The 22,761-nt window shown below is 37.4% G+C and overlaps 1 protein-coding gene across 1 annotated transcript in view; it reads right to left on the bottom strand.

The window, feature by feature from the left end:
* Morc1 (MORC family CW-type zinc finger 1) overlaps nt 1–22,761 on the bottom strand; it is a 150,879-nt gene that overhangs the window by 89,201 nt on the left and 38,917 nt on the right. Inside the window, exons 9-14 of the mRNA XM_015478275.2 lie at nt 21,409–21,534; nt 8,954–9,033; nt 8,228–8,298; nt 6,086–6,150; nt 3,756–3,899; nt 464–618 (exon numbers count right to left, since the gene is read on the bottom strand). Coding sequence (XP_015333761.1) covers nt 464–618; nt 3,756–3,899; nt 6,086–6,150; nt 8,228–8,298; nt 8,954–9,033; nt 21,409–21,534 — 641 coding nt within the window. The remainder of the gene's footprint in view (nt 1–463; nt 619–3,755; nt 3,900–6,085; nt 6,151–8,227; nt 8,299–8,953; nt 9,034–21,408; nt 21,535–22,761) is intronic.

Genomic DNA, 22,761 nt, shown 5'->3' with positions numbered 1-22,761 from the left:
GCTACTAAGGTCTATGAGGGCCTGTGCAGGCTCATGTGTTCCTGCACTGTGGAGTCTCAGTGTCCTCTCGTGGCTTCTCAATGTGTTTGGAGACCTTCTGTCTCCCTCCTCATAGTCAGACACAACCACACTCTGCTCTCTGGCTGCCCTCTTATAATTTCTAGTCTGCTGATTTGTTTTTCATATGAAATTCTGGTAAAAGTTCTAAAACTAGTTCCTATCTCACCTTTTTTTTTCTTCTCTCTTTCTTTTCTACAGTGTTTGGATGAAACCGAGAGTCTGGAGCACGCTGGGCAAAAACTCCATCACTGAGCTATGCCCCAGCCCTTCTCTCTCTGTTTTTAAAGTTGGAACTCTTTTGGGGCTTTAGGTTACTGGATACCTATATAATCATTTCAGCTTAAAGAAATCACACAGTTTGAACCCTTTTAAGCATCTCTTACTATAAGCATTGAATACTCACTGAGCCCAGTGTCCTTACAGTACTGAACCAAGTACTGTCCCATGACTTTCAGTAGATGATTATACTCTTGGACATTGAGAAATTCTTGTTTATTGTGGGATGGTTCCATGATCTCCAAGGGTATGTTAACAATTCCAACTACGCCTGCACCAAGTCTGATGAATAAACACACATATAAATTTTATGAAATTTAGCTGCACAAAAAGAAATATCAAATATATGCTGGTAATTTGCAATCAACTTTTTTATGATTACCAATTTAATATAAAGGATTTTATAAAAGATACAAATGAAGAGCCAAATGAAGAGGAACATTGGTAAAGTCTGGAAGGATCACTTCTGTCCCGTGGAGTTGCCACCCTCCCCACATGTGGATTCATTCATGAGCCCAGAAGCTCTCTAAACACCACTTTTTAGATATAATCAATTCGTGATTGACTTATCTCTAGCTTCTCTCCTGTCTTCTATTCCCTCAGGGGTGGTAGTACTGAAAATACTAGGTTTGGATTCAAGGTGCTGCCTTTCTAGTGACCAACACCCATCCTGCCAAGAGTCACATTACTGGATCAAGAGATACTCCTATCTCTCAGGAAATTATAAATTTTAGGGGCTTTGTGTTAGGAATGAAGTACAAAGACCAAATATATTCTTCACAGTCTCTGAATTGTGATAGCTTGAATTTTATAATTTTCCAACTTTTTGATAGTGTAGAAGTTGTTCAGATGCAACAGAAACAGGGCTGGGGACGTAGTTCAGTAGTAAAGCCTTTGTCAAGCCTGTGTTCTATTCCCAGTACTGGAAAGGAAGGACGGGTGGGCTGATGGGAGGAAGGAAGGAAACAAACTGCTTTAAATTGTGAATTTTGATCTTTTCCTGAATTAGTGACATGCAGTATGGTACTCTGTTGTAACAATGGGCAGGGGGCAGCAAGCCACAGCTCCCAATTAGAAAATAATTCCCATTCTACAGAACGCTGGTCAGCTAAGCCATGATGTTTGATAGGTTAGATGTGTTAGATGCATTTTTTATTTATGACACATTCAACTTATGATGGGGTTATTGGGTGCAATCAACTTTAAAAAATAATAAATTCATTCTCTTGATTTATACCATGTCAAAGTCAAACAAGTTATCTCATGATTGTATTTTATTATCACAAATCAATGGTGATCCCAGATGTCACATCATATGAAATCCCTTCAGCACATCATTACTGAATCAATGTAACTCTTCTTCCAAATCTATCTCCTTACATGGACAGTAAGGGCTGACGGGAAGAAGCTTTTTAGCATAAACACCAGTGATGGAGGACCTAACTGAACAAACCAGCATGATCCTTTGAATGATACTGGTAGAAAAATCACTTTCTTTGTCCCTATTTCATGTGTCAGGCTGAATTTCTACACCTTGCAGAGGCCCATGGGGTGCTCAGTGAATTCTACTAGGGAACAGAGAGTTCCATTATCCCAAAGGGCAACAGGATCTGACTGTTAGAACAGAGGGTTTGGGGGTTTGCTTGCTCCACTTTTTTAGTGGCACAGACTGTAAATACCTGGGGTACTTTGCCCATCCTGTTTGTTCTGGGAAAAAGCTTTGGTTGTCTAGCACTTTTGGAGGTTCCCCATTGCCCAACCCTGGAACACAAATGTCACTTTCCCAGACCAATGAGCCTGTCTGTTGTGCTTCTCATCACTTGCTCTTCCACCTGCCTTCCCTTCATTATTCCTGCTATAAGTCTAAATGTGGGCATCGCTTCATCCAGGAGTCCTGACCCGACTTCCCCCAGTTTGGTTTACTGCCTCTCCTAAATGCTTTTTATTGTAGTTGATGTTCACCTCTAATAGAGTACTCATTCATTTACTCCATCATTCATTCATTCAAGCACGATACGTGGCCCTTATTCCAGGAACTAGGAATATAGTTAAGAACAAGAAAGACAAGGTCCTGGTTAGGACGGTTCTCCCATCTACTAAAGGGTGACTGGTATGATTCTAATAAACAGATAAGTGAACAAGGTCATTTCAGATGGTGATAAGTGGTATGAGGAAAATGCAGTAGGTGCTGTAATATGCAAACAGTGGCAGGTGAAGGTGACAGCAGCATCTGAGTTACTTATTCAATGAAGGAAGACCTTCCTACAGAGGGAACTTTAGAGCTCTGAATGACATACTAGGACCAACAGTAGGAAGGTCTAATAGGACACATATCTCAAGGTCCAGGGAAGGGCAAGTGCCTAGACCCTGAAGCAGAAATGAGCTTAGGTGATGGGAGGAACAGAATGCAAAGAGTTTGGGGATGGGCAAAGGAGTGGGGCTCCCAGCCAGGCAGAGGCCAGATCCCTGGAAGATGTAGTAGGCATTTCTACAAACAGCTTTGGGGTTTAAGCAAAAGAATCAATTATTTCAGGTTTTAAAGTTCATTATTGCTGTTTAAAAGAAAATGCATATTTGAGGGGTTGGAGACATAGCTCAGTAGGTAGAGTGCTTGCCTTGCACCAAAAAAGAAAAAAAAAAGCATATTCAAATGCTTATCTCTTTCCCTGAACTACATGTTCTTTAGCAAAAGATATTTATTAGTTCTTGAGCATTTTGTCCTAAAAGCTGAGTACAGTGCCTGGCACATAAACAGCAATAATACTGCGTGAATAATAAATGAATTGCTATTCCTCAAGAGGAAGGTGATAAGTGCTCCTGACCCTTTCTACTCTGCGTGGATATTCTGTCTGACTCTGTCCTTTTGTATGGTGTCTCTTCAGGCCTCTACATGACTGATGAAAGCCGCTTGTGAAGTACAGACCATTGGAAAACAACAGAATGTATTACTCTGGAATTTAAAGGGGCTGAAGTCTTCAAAAAACATGTCCTCATGAAGGTCACTGGCAAGACCTCACACACGTAGGGGCTATACAGAATTTAAACATGGTTGCTCTCCAAGCCTGTGGATATTTCTTCTCTTTCCTCTTCTAAAATTTCTTTAATGTGTCTGTATTATTTTTAAATTGGTGAAACATTAAAAACCCAAAGAGATGGCTCAAGGTATGGTTAAAACATCAAGCTGTTTAAGAAATGCATTGAAAAAAAATGTTTCCAAAAGTGTGTTTTTGCTTTAGAGCAAGCACACAGCTTCACTGGTAATATAAATTAGGCAAATTAATGCCTGCACATTGACAGGAAGGGTGAACAGAGAATATGACACCTGCCCCCATTAGGATTAATCATTCATCTCATTCCACAAACCCTTAATACAATCTCCCTTTTCCTGCTTGTGCATCTGAAAACAAAACCATACTTACAAGGACTTCAGTTTCAACTGTGGCCCCACTTTCTCATGCATTTTGATCAAACGATTATTACTGTAAATGAACATGCCAGCTCGGCTTCGGTTTTCTATGTTCACTCCAAAGAACAGGAAGAGTGTTCTTGCTTTTTTTAATTCTCTAGAGTTATATGTAGAAAAGTTTTTTATTAAATAAAATACACAGTTTACAAAACTGCTAATAGTTAAACTCAGAAGGTACACATAAAAGGAATGATATATAACATTTCCAGATATTTTGCAAAACCTGGTGGGTATACTCAGTATCTCTATAGCCAAGTTTTCTGCATAGATATGATGCAAATAACATAAGCATTCTTTGATTCAAAAACAAACCTGTTAATTTAAACTTAGAAAAGCCAGAAAAAGCCAAAAGAGTTCTGAAATGTTAACTGATCTGATATGTACATTTTAGCATTTTTGGAAAATGTTAATTTGACTTTTTTCAAAATTTTAGCTATTTCTTACACTGGATGTCACTTCTAACTTTCAGAATGTTCTCAAGTCTCCAAATATCTGATACAGATCAGAATGTGTCAAAAGATGTTCTTTAGCTTTCTCTCTAACCTTTTCTAAATATCAAAGGTAAATAAAAGTTAATAAGACAAGTTTACAAGAGCAACAGATATGAGCTCCTATTTTTCTGTCCTGTACTATGTTTTGTGTGATTTTTCTATTAAAAGTATTATATATATATATATATATATATATATATATATATATATTTCTCAGAAATTGAGAAATAGAAGAATGTGACAGAAAGAACTACAGTCTGAAGAGGTTACTGCGAACTGTCGAAAGTTTGTGTCATATGAAGGGGTGGACTTGACTTCAAACACAAGTTTACCATTGTAACAACTGGGCAACTACAGAGGAACTACTAAAACATTCCATCTCACCTAAAACATGGGGATGACATCTACCTAGATAATTTTAAAATATTAACCTGAAACAAATGAAGTGCAAAACAAATATTGTTTTCCTTTTCTAACCAAGAATGACAACTAGTAGAATTCTTTCTTTGTACTCCCCCTATAGCCTCCCTCCCTCCACAAACACAGCTGTTCTCTCCAGGTTCATGACCATGTACTATTACAACAGACATGATAGACCTACTGGGATGATTCAAGGAAATAATGAAGTTCCATCTGTCCACCTCTGTGAATATGGTATCACAGAGTACCACAGACTCAATGAGAAGTTGTAGGCGTGGGTCAACATAGTATGCATTTATTAAATGCATGTATATCTTAGGTAAGCAAGGATTGAACTTTTTCTCAAAAATCTTTACTCAACTAGGAGATCAGAACTCTAAACAAGAGTACTGTTTAAGGGACTACAAAAGAGGACATGATATGTCACTCTGTGGTAAGTGACATATTGATTATGTTCAAGTTTTTTTTTTAGTATCATTTTTCTACATAAACAAGTTCAAGGCAATTGGCATAATTAGTAGTGAAATATAGACATTCACTTTTTATAAATTACACTATGATTATAAACAAGTCATCCACAAGGTTTCTCACTCTGAAGACTTTAGAGAAAGTGTTGCCTTTCAATTAAAATTTCTATGACATTTCTTTAATTATTCTTATAAATGCATAAGTAACATTTCAAATTTAAGTTTTGAGGAAGATTATAGTTATACGACAGTGGCTGATTCACCAAAAAGTAATGTTGAAAACCAAAATGAATCATTTTTCCCTAAAAAATGGGTTTCCCAAAAGTATCAGTTTTCAAAATCTGACCTTAGTTGGGTGGCAGTGGCTATACCCAAATTAATTTGATCAGTATTTGTGCTACAGTCAGCCTTACAAATGTAAATATTTTACTTCTTTTTTACATAATCTTGTTAATTTTACTTTAGGCACATATAAACGATATATTATTTCCTATCTAAGTTTCAGTCCACTAGACAAAGGAAATAATGGGGACCAACCCTCCAGAGTTAAGTAAAAAGAACAGAGGGACAGGAAAGCTGTCTGTGGATCTCTTGGGCAGTGCACTTCTTTATCCCGACATAACGGCAGATTCAACTACCAATGCTGGACTCGTTTCTCACTATTTTTCAGAAGTTTGAACATTATGTAGATACATATGTACACACACCAATATATAGTTATAGATATTTTACACTGTTTTATCTTGGTTGAGGAATGCTGATCATATTAGGATGAATATACTAAGATATCACAAGCTGAAAAAGAGAAATTGTCACAATAACCACCAAGTCTGTCCACTTAGAAATCCGAGTTTGTTTTAACACAGCATAGAGGATTCTTTCAAACAGAAAAACTCATGTCTTACCTCTGTTTCTCTTTAAGATTCTTACGCTTGGCTTCTACATCTTCCAAAGCTTTCTGTAATATATCCTAGAGAAGTACATTTGGTTGGGAAAGAACATAAAGCCATTAAATTAATGAAAGGTGAGTACTATTATCCTATCATCCAAATATCTCAAGGCAGATCACACTGCTTAATGCAATTTACCATAGTAGATACTCAGTAAATATTTGAGAAACCCTTAAGTTCCAAAAGCTTAGAACATAAAAACCAGTCCTAACCCACTTGTCTCTTTTCGCACATATTCAGATGTCCTAAAAAAGAGAAAGAATCTGTACACCCCATAATGCCACAATGCCTCTGACATAAACTTCATGAAAACTTGGGTAAGTTATTTCTTGTATCTAGGCTCTGGCTTTTGGGAACAGAAAATGTTATTTTCAATTATGTTATCTAAGACTTCTTTCAGAGAAAAAGTAGTTATTAATAAATATTGCTAATAGCCAGAAGAAAATGTCTCCTTCCTATCAAGTTAGATACCTTTGAACAATACTCCCCAAATTTCCCTGCGTAGAATACCCCATGTGGAGGCTTTCTCCCTTTCAGTCTGCTCTAATGTCAGTGATTTCATACACTGGCTACTTCAGTACCCTATCTCAAGTATGCTGTAACCCAGGCAGAAAAAGGAAAAACAGGTCACTATCATTCTCACAAATAGGAAATGACTTCTAATGAGTTTTATTCACCAGAAGTAAAAGATGGATATCTCTTTTGATGGATATACCACCTACAGATACTATTTTCCTTGTCTTTCAAGTAAGACAATGAAAAATGGTTGGTAAGCATTTCATTTCAAATTCAACTGCCTGGAAGTATTTAAAAGGTCAAAAACTCAGGTCATTCTGCTTTGCTCCCTTCTCTGCATTAAAGTAACCAGGGCACCTCAGAGCAACAAAGCAAACTAGTCAAAGACATCCCCACCCTTCCTGGTATCAGCACAGAGCAAAGGGGTCGTGAGAAGAAGCAGGCGGAGGCAGCAAAGCAAGGGTCTGGCCTATTAGAGTCCGTTTTTCTCTACTCTCAATGACAGAAAGCAAAGGGAATCGATTTCTTAGATACAAAATAAAAAAGCTTAAACTATGAAAAAATCAATAACAATAAGATAGGTTTAGCGTTAACTTAAAAAAAAGAAAGAAAAGAAAAGGTAAGAGAATCTTGAGAAAACCTAGATAGATTTAGCTTGGGGGCATTACCAAGCACAGCTCTTTGATTTGATCCCTTACTCCCAGCCCTTAGCTAGGAGGGAGCTTTTTCAGACCCCACCCTGGCCCTTGAAAGCTTAAGGGCAAGTCATTGAAAAGGTTCAGACATTTAGCCAGTGGAAGAAAAAGGTGGTGAAGAAAAGCATTCCCCGCCCCCAACCCCCATATTGCTGCTCATCCCTTTGTATTCAAGCAAATAGATATTCTGCTCAATGAGTCATAGTGAGGAAAGCTTTGTACCATAATTTTGGTAAAAGTTAGCAAGATTACAATACATATCCTGCAGCAATATTCCTTTTCTCTTAGCTGCAATATACTATAATTAATAATAATAGTTCTTTATAACTTATTTTACTCATGGGCATATTGCAAGGATTACAAAGAATGTTTATGAACTGTGCAAAGCAACTCATAATAAAAGAGCTTTGTAAGCTGGAAGCATTGTTATTAATATTCATAATTATGGGATATAATTCCTAGCACTAGAAAGAAGGACTGCTTATTAGTCCTCTTCTTGCTTTCCCCATTTATTTGGGTCCATGGAGAGCTAAAAGTTGAATAGATATTTTCAAGGAGACTTGATAGGCTAGTTTTTTCCTGCTAGCTTTTCATTATTTTCTCCTTTTCTTATTATTACTTTCCTTTTAAATAAGTTGCTCTTCCCCACATACCAAATTCACCCACATTTCGTTCATCTTTGCTGTCTCAGCCATCCCCCTATGTGCTGGGTCTCTTTTTTCTCTGAATTCAACTTTTCTGTATACCTGTGTTAAAATCAACTTAATCTTTGGAGCTCATCTGTGCTTAAGAGTTTAGGAAGTAAATGATAAGGGACATACATCTATGCCCAAGAAAAAGCAAGTCATGTTGTTTGCCATTTAAGATCACTCTTTCCACATCGTACCTTGGCGGAGGACGAAGAAGTTATGTCAGGCTGGTTTACTTTGATTTGTGCTTCTTTCAATGAAAGTTCAGCTACAAGCGGAAGCTTAATAGTTAGTTATAATACAGTGAGATTCTTGCAAGCAATTTTTAAGTGAGCGTTTTCTATACACACAGTCATGACCAGAGATAATGGCATACTGATTATAATCTCGGAAAACCTTTCATAGCTCATACGCCTTTTAAATCTCTTCTATTGGGCTTCTTCTTAGGCATGACAATTTATAGAACCTAAGTTTACACATAAATTCAAAAGTATGAGTCAACCTTTGGCTGACTGAAAATGCTCTAAAATCTATGAAATATGATGGAGAGCTATTTCTACCCCAAGATGACAGGGGAAGCATGGCTTTGTCCTTGCTGTGGGAGGACTGAATGTGCAGAACAGCCTATTTAACGTAGATGTGATGCTGGTCTCACTTGTGATCTAACACAGCATCACGACCACCAGGTTTTCAACGAGTTCCAAGTATAATCAGGATCATGCTTAAAATAACAAATCAGATCACAATTAAACAAACCCAGAGATAAAGGGATAAAGATAAAGGAATGTGTTATGAAGTTTCTCAGAGGTAGGAATGACATTCAATTCCAGCATCACCTACAGCAGTGAATGTCTCATAAGTGCCTGATTAACATTTGCTGAGTGAATGAACAGTAGTGTCGTGGGCCACAGGTAACCACATACCGATCTTTACTGCTTCTTCTGCCTTTTTTACTTCATTTTTAAGTGTTCCTTTAAAAGAACATGTGACATACAGATACTTTCTGAAAAGAAAAAAAAAAGAACCTAATCAAGTCATAATGTCATTTTAAAGTAATATAAGAGAATAAGGGAATATTCCTTAACTTACTACATACTCCAGAGATAGGCAATTATTAAGGAAGATTCATCAAGTAAGTTACATCCAGCTGGTAAATTAGCAAACTTTATACCTGAGAAGTAATCCCTTGCCTTTTAATACTTGGTAATGGTACTTTTGTAAGGGAACTTCAGGAACAAGGTAAGAAAATCTCTGCCCCCATACACGTTCACTTGTACATATAAAATGGTCATTTTCTTAAATAGAAAAAAAAAATTATGCAAGTGCCCCATTGTCAAAGTTTCTGGTTAATATGCACAGCCCTCTTGCTCAGATCATCATTGGCACTGGATAAAATTCTTCTCCCAGTCTCCAAACAATTATCTCTAACTAAATTGCGCAGAAACACACATTCATATCATCTTAAAGCTACTAAGAGCACATTTTCTACATTATTGCTCAAAAAACCTATTTTCAAGGTCCATTGTTTTAGTGACAGCAAAGAGCTCTAGAGCAATCAAGGAAAAAGAAAAATGTATATTTCTATAAACACAAGAGAACAAAGTGTGAGTTAGAAGAGTTCTGCAGAGCAGAAGCTCCATGAACACAGTTGACACTATCTGAATCTGTTATAGAGGACTTTTCTTGGAACTAGGCTTCTAAATATTTGTTTAAACCATCATGGAAAGAAACATTCCAGAATAATATTTGGTTTGCGGACTCAGTGAAGGAAAATCCAGGCACTGACTTAACTAGCTCCATCTTGTCCATCCCTGGTTCTGTATTGCCTTTTTGACATTTTTTTTTCCTCCTAAGTTCTTCTGCTGTTCTTTAGCTCGGATCCAGGAACAACGGATCTATATATAAGCATCTTTATGACAAGGAACCAAAATGACCCCAAAGCAGCAGCAAGCCTTGAAGACAGATCACCCCACGATGACTTTACCCCCTAAGCAGGGGCAGTCACTCCATGAGTGAAACCAAGGCTGTTCCCTTAAGCAAGAGCAATCATCTAACAGTGGGAACCAAATTGGCCTCTCAGGGGATGCTGACTTCCCTGGAGTTTTATGGAACCAGTCCTGAGATAATGATCAATCTGATAACTGTCTGATCAAGAGTGTCTGTTTTGCCTGCTATGAAAAGTCCCAGCTATGCAACACATCCACCCTTCCTTTTGTTCCCTTTTTCTGTAGCCTCAAAGTACTTGTCAGCCCCTGGAACACAGATCTTAGATCCTCGACCTTTCTCAGTTCCTCAGTGCAGCCACACTGATGAAAGCTCCTTCCTGTCTTCACCTCTGCTAGTCTCTTAAAGTGGCATTGTGGAACCTGTGGCCCAATCTAGTCCCTTGCAACTCCTAAAGCAGCAGCATTCACTCTCAAACTCTGGGAATGTCAGGAGTGCATAATTCTCTGACATCTTCAATGTTTATAAGGCATATGATGGTTAGCTTTATGTGTCAACCTGACAGGGCTGAGGGATGCACAGATAGCTGGTAAAACATTCTGGGGATGTCTGTGAGGGTTTTACTGTAAGAGACTAGCCTCTGAATAAGTAGCCTAAGAATGTCCTCCCTCATCAATGTGATTGGCATCATCCAATCTACTGAAGGCCAAAACAGAAAAAAGGAAGGATAAGGTAATCTCTGTTTGAACTGGGACATACATCTTCTCCTGACCCAGGACATCATAAATTTAGGTTCTCAGGCCTTTGAACTCCAGGTTTTACACCAGCATCTCTCCCTGCCTAGTTCCTGTGCCTTTGGCCTCAGAATGAAAGCTGCACCACGTTCTCAGGCCTTTGGATTCAGGCTGAACTGTACCATCGGATTTTCCTGGTCTGCTGGTGTGCAAACTGCAGACTGTGGGACTTCACAACCTCCATAATCCTGAGGGAGAATTCCCACAATAAAGTCACTGACTTTATGCTATTGGTTCTGTTTCTCTGGAGAACCCTAATAAAGATATCAACATTTCAGCAAGAGGCAGGCAGAGACCTATAGATCTTTCTTGAAGCCAAAATGTTTTAAGATGTATAAAACAGGTGTTTGCTCAGGCAGATGCAGGAGTCTAAACCCATATGCACCAATAAATTTATACCAGCCTATGGGCCAAACTGAGCCACTGACTTCTCTTGGTTCGGCCTCAGACCTAGATCAGTTTTTCATTTTTCAATGGTTCTAAAAGTAAAGGATAAAAAAATAAAATGATGTAAGAGGACTGAATGCACACATATATTTACTATCAGGCCTATTACAGAAAAGGTTTGCCAACCTCTGGAATCTATGTTAATAGTAATCGATGTTAAATGATAGCTCGATTTAGAATTGCCTTTATATGATCTGACTTTTAAACAATGTAAGCAGTAATGCAAATATTTCGCTGACTGCTGATCAAACAGGTCACACATAATTTAAATGTTTCTTAGCTAGAATCTGTTTATAGTTTAAGAATTTCTTCCATTATCTCAACAGAAACAGTACAGATATACTCTAGACAGAAAACACTTCATGATTAGATGTTAAAAGTAGAACTGTCTGGAGTCCATCTACCTGGGTTCAAGGTGAGGTGTACCCCTTACTGTAGTGTAAGATAGTATTTCCAATGATTCTACTTCCTGATCTCTGAGTGGGTGATAACAATGGTGACTGTCTTCAGGGCTATTATGAGAAGCAAAGCTGTCAATACAGCTAGAGAACTTAGAACAAAGCTGGTTCACAGTAAGAGCTCATTGTGCCTCATTATTATCTAATTTCCCCAATAAGTGTTTTGGAGAAGTGCACTGCAGATGGGAAAATGAAATGAGTCAGTGGATGAATTGTTTTTCTTCTAAGAGTTGGAAGGACTTATAAAAATTTGCTGGGTTAAAACACAGAAAGGCTAATGTTAAAAAATAACTATAGCCAGGCACAGTGGCGCATGCCTATAATCCCAGCGACTCTAGAGGCTGAAGCAGAAGGATCACGAGTTCACAGCCAGCAAAACCGAGGCGCTAAGCAACTCAGTGAGACCCTATCTCTAAATAAAAATACAAACTAGGGGATGTGGCCCAGTGGTCAAGTGCCCCTGAGTTTACTCCCCGGTACCCAAAAGAAAACAACAACAAAAAAACCCTACGTATCATCCTATAGTCATCTACTTCAATGGCTTAATAAAGAATTCAAGTTATAATAACTTTGTTTTTATTATTGATAAATTTAAGACCATTTCAGAGATGATTATATGGGTAACTACAAGAAAGAAATACCCATAAAATCTAATGTAAAATAATTATCAATTTATTCCCTTGGTTTTCTTTTACAATGAACATTATTCAGTTAAGTGATAACCTATGTGTATTCCAAATTAGTCTCTATTACATTAAGAAAACAGTAAAACTTAAGTTTAAATGTAAAAAAAAATATTTAGTTACTACATACTAGAATATCATTTAAAAAGAAAACACTAATCTCATGCTTTATCTGGTTTGAATCATTTATTTTAGATCAAATCATTTTTTCAGAATCAGGAGGAAATCAAGAGGAGACTAAACAATGAGTTAATACTTCAAAATGATGTGAGTTAACCTATTTAAGTATTTTTTTATAGAAAGGAAAGGAGGCACAAAAGGTGCCAACTCTGCATTAGTGCTTAATTTTAAATAGCAAAGGTCCCAAAATGTGCTGTCTTCCATGTCCATCAGTGAGGTAGCCTGATCCCAGATGATCTGCATGCCCGTGTGCAACTTGAATTTTACAATTGCTCATTACCATTTAAACAAGCTAATTAAGTGTATGTACTCACTCACTTCTATAATTCCAGAGCAATTAATCTGTCTCTTATAAATGAAAGAATGTTTGTTGAAATCTACATCCAGAATCGGGAGCCTGTGTAAACTTGGCACTTCCTCTATTTTTCCTATAACTGGACTCTTGAAGATAAAAAGGCCAGTGTGATGCATCCATGGAGGAGAACGAAGAGAACCCAGTCAGCTCTCAACTCTTCAGTCTCTGCAGTGGAGGGGAAGGGAAGTGTGTCCTCTCCAGGACAGGCCTTCCGTGCCTCAGTGGCTGGACTTTTCTTCAAACTCATCATGTGTCCACCCTCTGCATTTACCTGCCTCTCTGTCCATAAAGCCAGCTCACAGCCTCTGCCTCCATCTTTCTTTCTGCCATCTCTCTATAAATTCCGTGTCTTTGGGCATATCTCAGGCCTCCACTCTTTTTCATCTCACACATTTCACCTTCTATTTTCCACCAGTGAAACTGAATTTAAATATTTTGGTTATGTCTGCTTTCAGCATAAAACAACATATTCAATATTTTCTTTCCAAAGAGCTAGAAAACATGGTTAATGAAAAATATTGAAGAGAATAAAAACTAAAACAATATAAAAAAAATTTGCTTCTTGGATAAAGCACATATGAAAAAAGAAAACACTGTTAATATTAAGTGTTGATATTTGAGGGGAGAGTGGGGATGGGGTGGGTACCAGGGATTGAACTCAGGAGCACTCAACCACTGAGCCACGCCATCCCAGCCCCAATTTTTTTTTATTGTATTTTATTTAGAGACAGGGTCTCACTGAGTTGCTTAGTGCCTCATTTTTGCTGAGACTGGCTTTGAACTTTCGATCCTCCTGCCTCAGCCTCCCTAAACTCTGGGATTACAGGTGTACGCCACCATGTCTGGCTGTTAAGTGTTGATTTGAAATGAGACAAAGGGCAGTCTTACCCACTGTTGGTATAAGAACAAAGTGATTCCCAGTTCTTAGAGGATAAATTAACAGCAGCCATCAAGATTAATGGTATGCATTCCTTCTGATCCAGAAATTCACTTCTATAATCTGTTCTACAGAAATAACTGCATATGACCATAAATACATATGTTCAAAGACACCTAAGCGTGTCCATTTTAGCCTTGTTTATAACAGAGTAAACCCTAAAAATTCTTAATGTACACCATAAGAAAATAATTAAGCCACAGAATACTATGACATATTTAATGATGGCAAAGATCTCCAAGATTAATTTTAAGTGAAAAGAGTAGGCTGTATTTTTTTTAACAAAAGGACTGAGTATGCATGCTAATGTGTTGAAAATAATCTGCAACCGTATTTAGTAAACTCGTAGCAGAGGTTCTCCTTTTGGAGAGATAATGGATTGTTAGAACACAGAATAAATGTGTTTATAAAGGAGGCTCTTTGTTACTTGGGTTTTTTTCCCCATAACTAATTCTGTACTTTTGAAATTTTATTCATTTTACTATTTTAAGAACAAAACATAACTCTCTCCCACAAAAGAATTTAAAAATAGAAAGAAACATTGAGTAACTTTTAAGGCTTTTTGTTGGCAAAGTGGAGTACAGCATGATACATCATTCTGACTGACTGATTGATCAAAACAACTTGCAGAAATTTAAAATTTATTGACATTTAATTTACATAGCTATACATTTGTCCAAAAAATGTTGGCTAGTAGAAAATATTTTTTAAAATTTAAGTTGAAAAAGATTACAAGACAAGTACAGTTCTGAACTTCTTTACAAATGGAAAAAAAATTAGCCCACAGTTAAAAATCTTAATTATATTTTAGTATTCACATCATAATTATTTTAAATTATGAGAGTTTACCTGGTTCAGCTGTATTGTAAATAGTTGTAATCCTAATCATTCCTTAAAATGTAATGAGGTAGGATCAAGAATTTTCTGGCTAGTCAACGCTGATAGCCAGGCCTGGGATGTCAAATAGACCTCTCAAATGTAAAGTATCCAGAAAGAAGCAGAGATTACTTTGTCAACTGTTACTCCTAATCCCTACCACTGCACCTACCCCAATTCCCATTTTTTTCGGGGGAGGACATTGGGGATTGAACTCAGAGGCATTCGACCACTAAGCCACATCTCCAGCCCTATTTTGTATTTTATCTAGAGACAGAGTCTCACTGAGTTGCTTAGTGCCTCGATGTTGCTGAGGCTGGCTTTGAACTCATGATCCTCTTGCCTCAGCTTCCTGAGCCGCTGGGATTACAGGTGTGCACCACTGCTCCTGTCCCAAATTTTTGATGAGGGAAAAAAACTTAGAAAACCTTCCAGACTCCTGATTGTTTCCCTGCTCCACATCTACCCTCTGCAAATCATGCTGGTTGCCCTTCCCAGCAAATCTGTAACAATGCTCTTCTCATCACTTCCTAAGCCCAAGCCACTCAAGTAAAGTAATGGTATCTATTCTACCTGACCTTTCATCCTCCCTTTTGGTCCCATAAAACCAATTCTCCACTCAGAGTAATCTTTTAAAAATCGAAATCAATAATGCTACTCCTCTGCTCCAAAGTTACTCCATTCTCAGTACAGGCCCCTCCTCTGGCCCTGCTGCTCCAGGATCCATTCATCTGCCCCTTCCATTTTCTTCCTGAGCACTGTGCTCTCATTCTAACACCTTTGGCTTCTGCCTTTTCACTTGCTGTCTTCTCTTCCTAGAGCCTTCCCCTCCCAAAACACTTCCATGACTCACTGAGCAACCCACTCTCCTAGATGTCCCCTGGGATTTTTTATATCTTGGTATTCATGCCTTTGTGTAGAGTCTCCCCCAAAACACACACACACACTGAATCTAGCCTGACCTGTGTGACCAGCAGAATATTATAGAGGAGATGATATGTGGTTTTTGAGGCCGGGTTCTAAAAAGCTGCAGTTTTCACTTGGGTCTCTTGAATTGCTCAGTCTGGTAGAGGCCAGTCCCTCTGCCATGACAAAGCTCAGGAAGACCTGTGCTGAGCAATGACTCCTGTAAAGAGGAACCAATGTGCTCACTTGTGAGTGATCCACCTTGGAAGTGGGTCTTCTAGCTCCAGTCAAGCCATCAGCAAACCCAGTCAAAATCTCTCAGCACCTGCATAAGAGACTGAAAGCCAATGACACCCAACAGATACCATCAAATCACAGACTCACAGAAACTGAGAGGTAATTAATGGTTATTTTTAACATTCAGCCACTAAATTGGGGGCTGGTGTGTTATGCCTGGATAGATTACCAATGCATTCACTCTCTCAACTATGCAATTCTCTGCACAAAAGTTGCTTCTTGCTCCCCTTTCTAAAAGTGTCATCCAATGTTCCTATAATCTCCTGCCCTACCTTACTTTTCCTAGTAGCACTTAAAAATACCCAATAATGTATTCTATATTTTTATTAACTTACTATCTTACTCACATTAGAATGTAAGCACCATGAGGGCAGCAATTTTTTATTGTTGCTTATGCTGAACTCCCAGTGCCTGCAGGAGTGCCTTGCACACAGTGGTCATTCCATCCACTTTATATTCATTCATGTAATAACTACTGCTGGTTTACAAATACTTTGGGAACTTTGCTGAGGGTTCTTATGTTTAAAGTAAAACACACAGTTTTGTTTTAATCTTCACAACATCCCTAAATGGCAGAGGAATTCCTAATTCACAGTAAGGAGAGGTGAGGCTTAAGTAGCTGAGAAAGGTCTCCAACTAGCAAATGACACAACTGAAATACTAACCTGGGTTTGGCAGATCTTAATTTTGTATCTCAAATGGAAAGATTAAATATTCTAAAATTTAAAAATTCTTGTATTAAGAATTGTATTGTAAAATAAATAAAGAAAAAAAAAATCTTGAACAGATACATAAGACACAGAGTTTGTAAGAGACACTTTTCACAAGTTATTAGTCTATGTGGTTAGGCTGTGATCATGTGGAGAACAGACTGAAAAAAATGAAGACTGTCCCAGAAGGTAGTGTTGCACAGTATTCACAAGAGATCCCTAAATGGCTTGGAATGGACCATGCTACTCTGAGGAAAGGACCATGCTACTCTGAGGAAAGCAGGATGATGCCAATTCCATCTCATTGGGCTTCTTTCCAAGTTGTGGGTCTACAATAAATTAGCAATGCTAATGACAAATGAGTCCTTCAATCAGACACTGTGGCTCTGTCTCCCTTGAAGAGCTTTCACAGGTGGCCATTTTACTCCCTTCTTTAGTCCTAATGTGCATAGCTTTAATGTGTTTATAAATCTGAGAGTTATTTCTCTGTAGAATTCAAATTCAAAGAAAATTAGTGATGCTTGTTGCCTAAACAGTAAGTAACATGGCTATATAGTAACCTGCCTTTATTATTTAAGTAGAGGTTTATAAAAGAGGAATTAGAGGTTTATAAAATTGTAAGTTAAAAGGGATGCTAGATATCATCTTGCTAAAATTCTTCCTAAGCTAATAATTCCACAATCTACATCCCTCAAAAGACAAATCTCTACTGCTCTTTTTGGGTGGGACTTTCTTCTAGTGCTGGAGGGCATGAGGCATTTCATTGATCTCATGCTACATTCATAGCCCTCTATGAGTTGCTATACCCTGTGCCATGGGTGTCCACAGAAATTAATCTGCTATCCTGGACACACTAGATTTAGTAGTTGAACCCCTAATCTGCTAAATAGACTAGGGACTCATGCTCAACCTAAGGAAGCCATATAAGCAGTAAAGCCTTCTCAAGTGACTGGTCCCCAAATTCAACCCAATGGGGAAGCTTTTGAATTTTATGGTTGAAAACTCCCTGAGAGGACCAAATGCTGCGTATACTCAGCAAAGAGGTCCGTGGAACTAACGTATATCCTGAGCAACACTGGTCTATCATTTCTGTTCTCCAGAACATCACAGGCATTGAAACACTGAGTCAATGTTGACGGTGAGGCAGTTTTAACACTCCCTACTACATAACTCCTAGGACTATCTTTATATTAAACACCAATGGAAAAAGGAAATCCATTTGTCTCTTCCTTGTAAAAACAGCCTAACACTCCATGAGGAGCCATTTGTAACTGTCTTCTACTTTCATTTAGCTTTCAAGTTCTGCCTTCTGGAATTCCAACTATCACATGATAGCATTTCATGTTTCCACTCAGCTGTAAACTCTCTCTCTTCCATGGATAAGCCTCAGTTCCATAGCTATTCTCTTACCAGATAGTTACTTTCCTATGAGCTAGAAACTTTTCAGTAAGTCAGTGTGTCCCTCTTGAAGGATTCCTGTCTGGGCATCTCCCTCTAAACATAGTGTAAGCACAACACGGTGGATTGGTATTTTAACTATCCTATTGGTATTCCAAAACCATGTTTTAGCAACCCTAAAACACAATCAGCTAGTAGTGACCTTGTGGTCAATTAAAGTGTGCATGCAATTTTTCATGTAAATCATTGTCAAATCTACACTCACATAATAATTCTGATCTATACATTGTCTATATCACACATATCTATTGGACTTCAACTCTTGCACATATTCTTTCTGTTAGGAATGTAAGACATTCCTCTTAGAAATACACAAGTTTGTTTTTTATCCAAGTCACTAATAAAAATACTGAACAGAATATGATCAAGGAAGGAAACCAATGACATGACATCAGAAATTCCCCTCTTCTGAACTTGTTAAGCATATTTGAGGGCTACTGCTAAAGCAACTACAGACCCATATGGATCCAGACATTTTCCTGCTTGTTACAAAAGTGTAGAAGAATAATTGATCATGAAGAGTAGTCACATATTCTTGTAAATAAAACTTCAGGATGACAGAGTTCTTTTAGGGGCAACCTTGGTTTCCAGGGTGAAGCCAGGGTGGCCAAGTGGACAGAGCAATCACTTTTTAATACCCTTTAAATGCCTCTACTTTGGTCAAACAGGGACAATTCCAGCTCTTAATATATTTTAATGCAGACATTGGAGCTACAGTGTCTTTTAGAAAAGAAAAAATAGGGGTTATCCCATTAGGGAATTCCACATATTTCTTATGCAAGACTTCTGCCACCAGAGAATCTGAGGGGAATTATATATAAGTAAAGATGGCAAGCAAATAGAGAGGCAAACCCTAAGGTATAAGGTCACAAAATACATCTTTCTATATGGTAGATAACAAATATCAGATTTAACAGTTTATCAGCACTCTAAATAAAACTTGGCTAAGATTTAAGCCTCTTTGAATTTTTTTTATGAAACCAAACAAATACATACAAACATACATATATATATACACATCACAGTATCTATTCATGGTACTATATATCTAAGAATATTACTTTGAAAGGAGAATAAAAAACATACTAGAATTGGAAACACCTATCACTTGAGGGAAGTAATTTTGCTGGATGAAACTCAATTTACTAAAATTCCCTTGGAAAGAGACAAATTCACATTTTCTATTGGTTTAGCTATTTTTTTTACCTATGACCTCTAAGAGAAGAATGATTAATTTGAAAAAATCAGATCTCCTGAATAATCCAAGAGATCCTGGGTACCTTCCAGAAGAATGAGACTGAAAGGAAACATTGCTTTGATATTTGCTAGGGAACACAGAAATGGACGTACAGAAAAAGTTCAGCTTTGTATACTTTATTTTCAAAAAATGATCTTTGGTATAATTAGAAACAAAAAGTAAAACAGTTGAGGAATCAGTAAAACTGTTTGTCATCAGGGAAACACAGAGGTCTATTTTTTTTTTATTTTAATACTTACACTAATGGTTGCAAAGCTCCAGGTCAGCAAATGTTTTTTCATGAAAATAAGACAACATGAAAAATGTTGGTCTATTATAAAGAGTGAATGTGATACAGGAAAAGGAGCATCAAATTTGGATAGGTAAAGAACTGGAGCCAGATTATTTGGGTTCTTGTCTTGATGTCTAAAATGGTGATTGAAAACCAATCCACAGGATCACTGCAGAAATCAAACGCTAATGCAGGTACAAAGACACATATATAGACAGTGTGCAAGTAAATGTCTCTCCCAGTAGATATTAAACTCCTTAGAATTAGAATTAACCCTGTCTTTTTTATGCTTTGTACAGTACAATCTCATACAGTTTTTTTCTCTTTTCTTTTTCTTTTCCCCCCACATTTTTATTGGTGCATTGTAGTTGACATAATGATAGGATGTGTTTTACATATTCATACATGCACACAATAGAACAATATAATCTGGCCACTATCACTCTCCAGCACTACTCCCTTCCCTCTTGTTCTCCAACGTTGGTCCCTTTTCTCTACTGATCCACTCCCACCTTTCTTTTTCTTTTTCCTCTCTAGCTTCCACACATGAGAGAAAACATATAATCCTTGACTTTCTGAGTTTGACTTATTTCACTTAACATGATGGTCTCTATTTCCATCCATTTTCCTGCAAATGACTTAATTTCATATTTCTTTATGGTTGAAGAAAATTCCATTGTGTTTATATGCTACATTTTCCTTATCCATTCATCCATTGATGGAAACAGGCTGGTTCCACAGTTTGGCTATTGTGAATTATGCTGCTGTAAACATGGGTATGAATGTATCACAGTAGTTAAGATGACTTTAATTCTTTAGGATAGATACCAAGGAGTGGTATAGCTGGGTCATATGGGGTTCCATGCCTTGTCTTTTGATGAACCTTCATACTGATTTCCATAGTGGTTGTACTAATTTATAGTCCCACCAACAGTGTAAAAGTGTTTCTTTTCTTTCATATTTTCTCTGGCATTTATTATTGTTTTCTTGATGGTGGCCGTTCTCATTGAAATGAGATAAAATCTCAGTGTGGTTTTGATTTGCATCTCCCTAATTGCTAATGATATTGAACATTTTTCATACATTTGTCAGCCATTTGTATTTATTCTTTTGAGAATGATCAGACTCTCTATTTTTTATAAGTATTTGGCATATAAGTGAATAACTGCACAAAACATGACCATTCTGACTTAATGGATAGCTGGATAATATATTTTTTGGTAAGAAAATTTAAATTTAAAAATTTTCACACTAAAACACAAAAAAGTAAATTAAATATAAATAAACCAAGTGTGTATGAATAGATGTTCATTCTATATGTATAATATAGGTAAATACATATATTCAATCATTGCTTCCTAAAGGGGCATGTATCTTATGGGGCCACCATCATGCATGCAGTCCATCATTGAACAAAACATGTGAGCACAGACAACATATTATTTAATAGTTCAAATATATTATATGAGAAATTATAAGTGAACTGTGACTTCTTGATGGAACCAATCATAATAAAAGCACATGAGATTCACTGAAGTGAAAAACAACTTCCTGCTTTGGGGTGATTATCTAACCTTGAATGCTCACTTCAGTGTGTTCCAATTACTGACAAATATTGTCATATGTGAGCACTCTGTAGCAAAAAGTCTTTGCTAAAGAGATTCTTCCTGAATGCAGTTTGAATTTTGCTTACAAAATAAAAATCTTACTATCAAAGCTAGTGCCCTCACTTTGACAATTTGGGGGAGTATATCAATTTTCTAAATTAAAGCTCTGGGAAGATAATTGAAGGAGGGCGAGTTACCTGGGTTGGTAGAGGCAATAACATAGGTGTTTTGTTTGAACTCTTTTGGCTTGAATGAATATTCTCATCCAGGGGTCAAAATACAGAACAGATGTGTAGGCTCTGAAGGACCATCTCTCTGGAAAACTGGAAAGGAAAATACAAAAGGCCACAATGTACATAATACAATAACTATTTCTTTTTGAGAATTAAGAAAGTCAGATTTTATACTACTAGAATCCTCAGGAAATTTTTCTTCTGAAACTAACAATGCCACAAGCAACAATGAAAACCCCAACACTCGCTTCATTAATCAATCCCCTGAACACAAGGGCCTGCATACATAACCTACACTTTGGTTAAAACCCAACTATTACTGGCATTCAATTGGTTCTAGGTAGGCGTATCAGCAATTGAAATATACTTTCCTTGAACAACTGACCCAGAAGGACACAATGAAGTCAAATAAATAAAACAATCCCCTGTTCAAACATGACTGAAAGAATCTAGGCTCATATGAATAAAGAGCATTTCTATTAAGCTGTTATAAAGAGGGAAATACAGTAAAATGCTTCATTTGTTTTTAGAATTATGAACAAGACACACAACACTACATTTTGGAAGTGCAGTAAGTATGACGATAAACATTTATGACCGGCTGAGGGGAGACATCTGACAATGCAATCAGTGAAAGAAGAAAAGAGAGAAAAGTGAAATATGGAAGGCAACAAAGTAGGAGCAGAAACAGTGCAATGAGCCTAGGAAGAAAACTTCCCTCAGAAGCTGCACTTTGCTGGAAATCACCACGTAGACGAGCTCCAGGGACTTCTATGTCAAAGTCCACTTACAGACCGTAAGTCCTCTTTGCTTACACAAGACCTGACATCAAACAAGCAGTTAGACAAGAAATAAAGATAAAAACCAGCCCAGCCACACTTAGGAAGTGATGCTCTCTACTTCCAGACTGCAGACGAACTTGGCTATCATGAAGGGCTTCCAGATCACATAGAGAGTGGGGAGCAGTAAGCCCATTGCTTCACAATTCTTCCTTGGACCAGAGTGAGACGACTATGAAAAGGAACTAAAAGGCCCACCTAAGAAGGACTACTCAATACGGTTACCCCATTGCCAGTTCTCAGTAAAGGACAGAACTCCAAGGTATTTTTGAAAATGAAGCCATAAGAAATCCAAGATTTCCTGATTGAATATAAGTTCCTTCAGACGTTATCCAAAGTTCAATGAAAAGGTCAAGAATTTCTTTTAATTGTTTAAAGGGAAATTCTTTTAAAGTAAGCCTGGAGTAGAATTTTCCCAATATAAATTAATAAAAGAATCTAGTCCACGGCTATTACTTCATCAACACTAATGCATTTT

The sequence above is a fragment of the Marmota marmota genome, unplaced genomic scaffold (genome assembly GCF_001458135.2).
Source record: "Marmota marmota marmota unplaced genomic scaffold, marMar, whole genome shotgun sequence".
Classification (NCBI taxonomy): Eukaryota; Metazoa; Chordata; class Mammalia; order Rodentia; family Sciuridae; genus Marmota; species Marmota marmota.
This window is presented reverse-complemented; position numbering and strand designations above follow the sequence as displayed.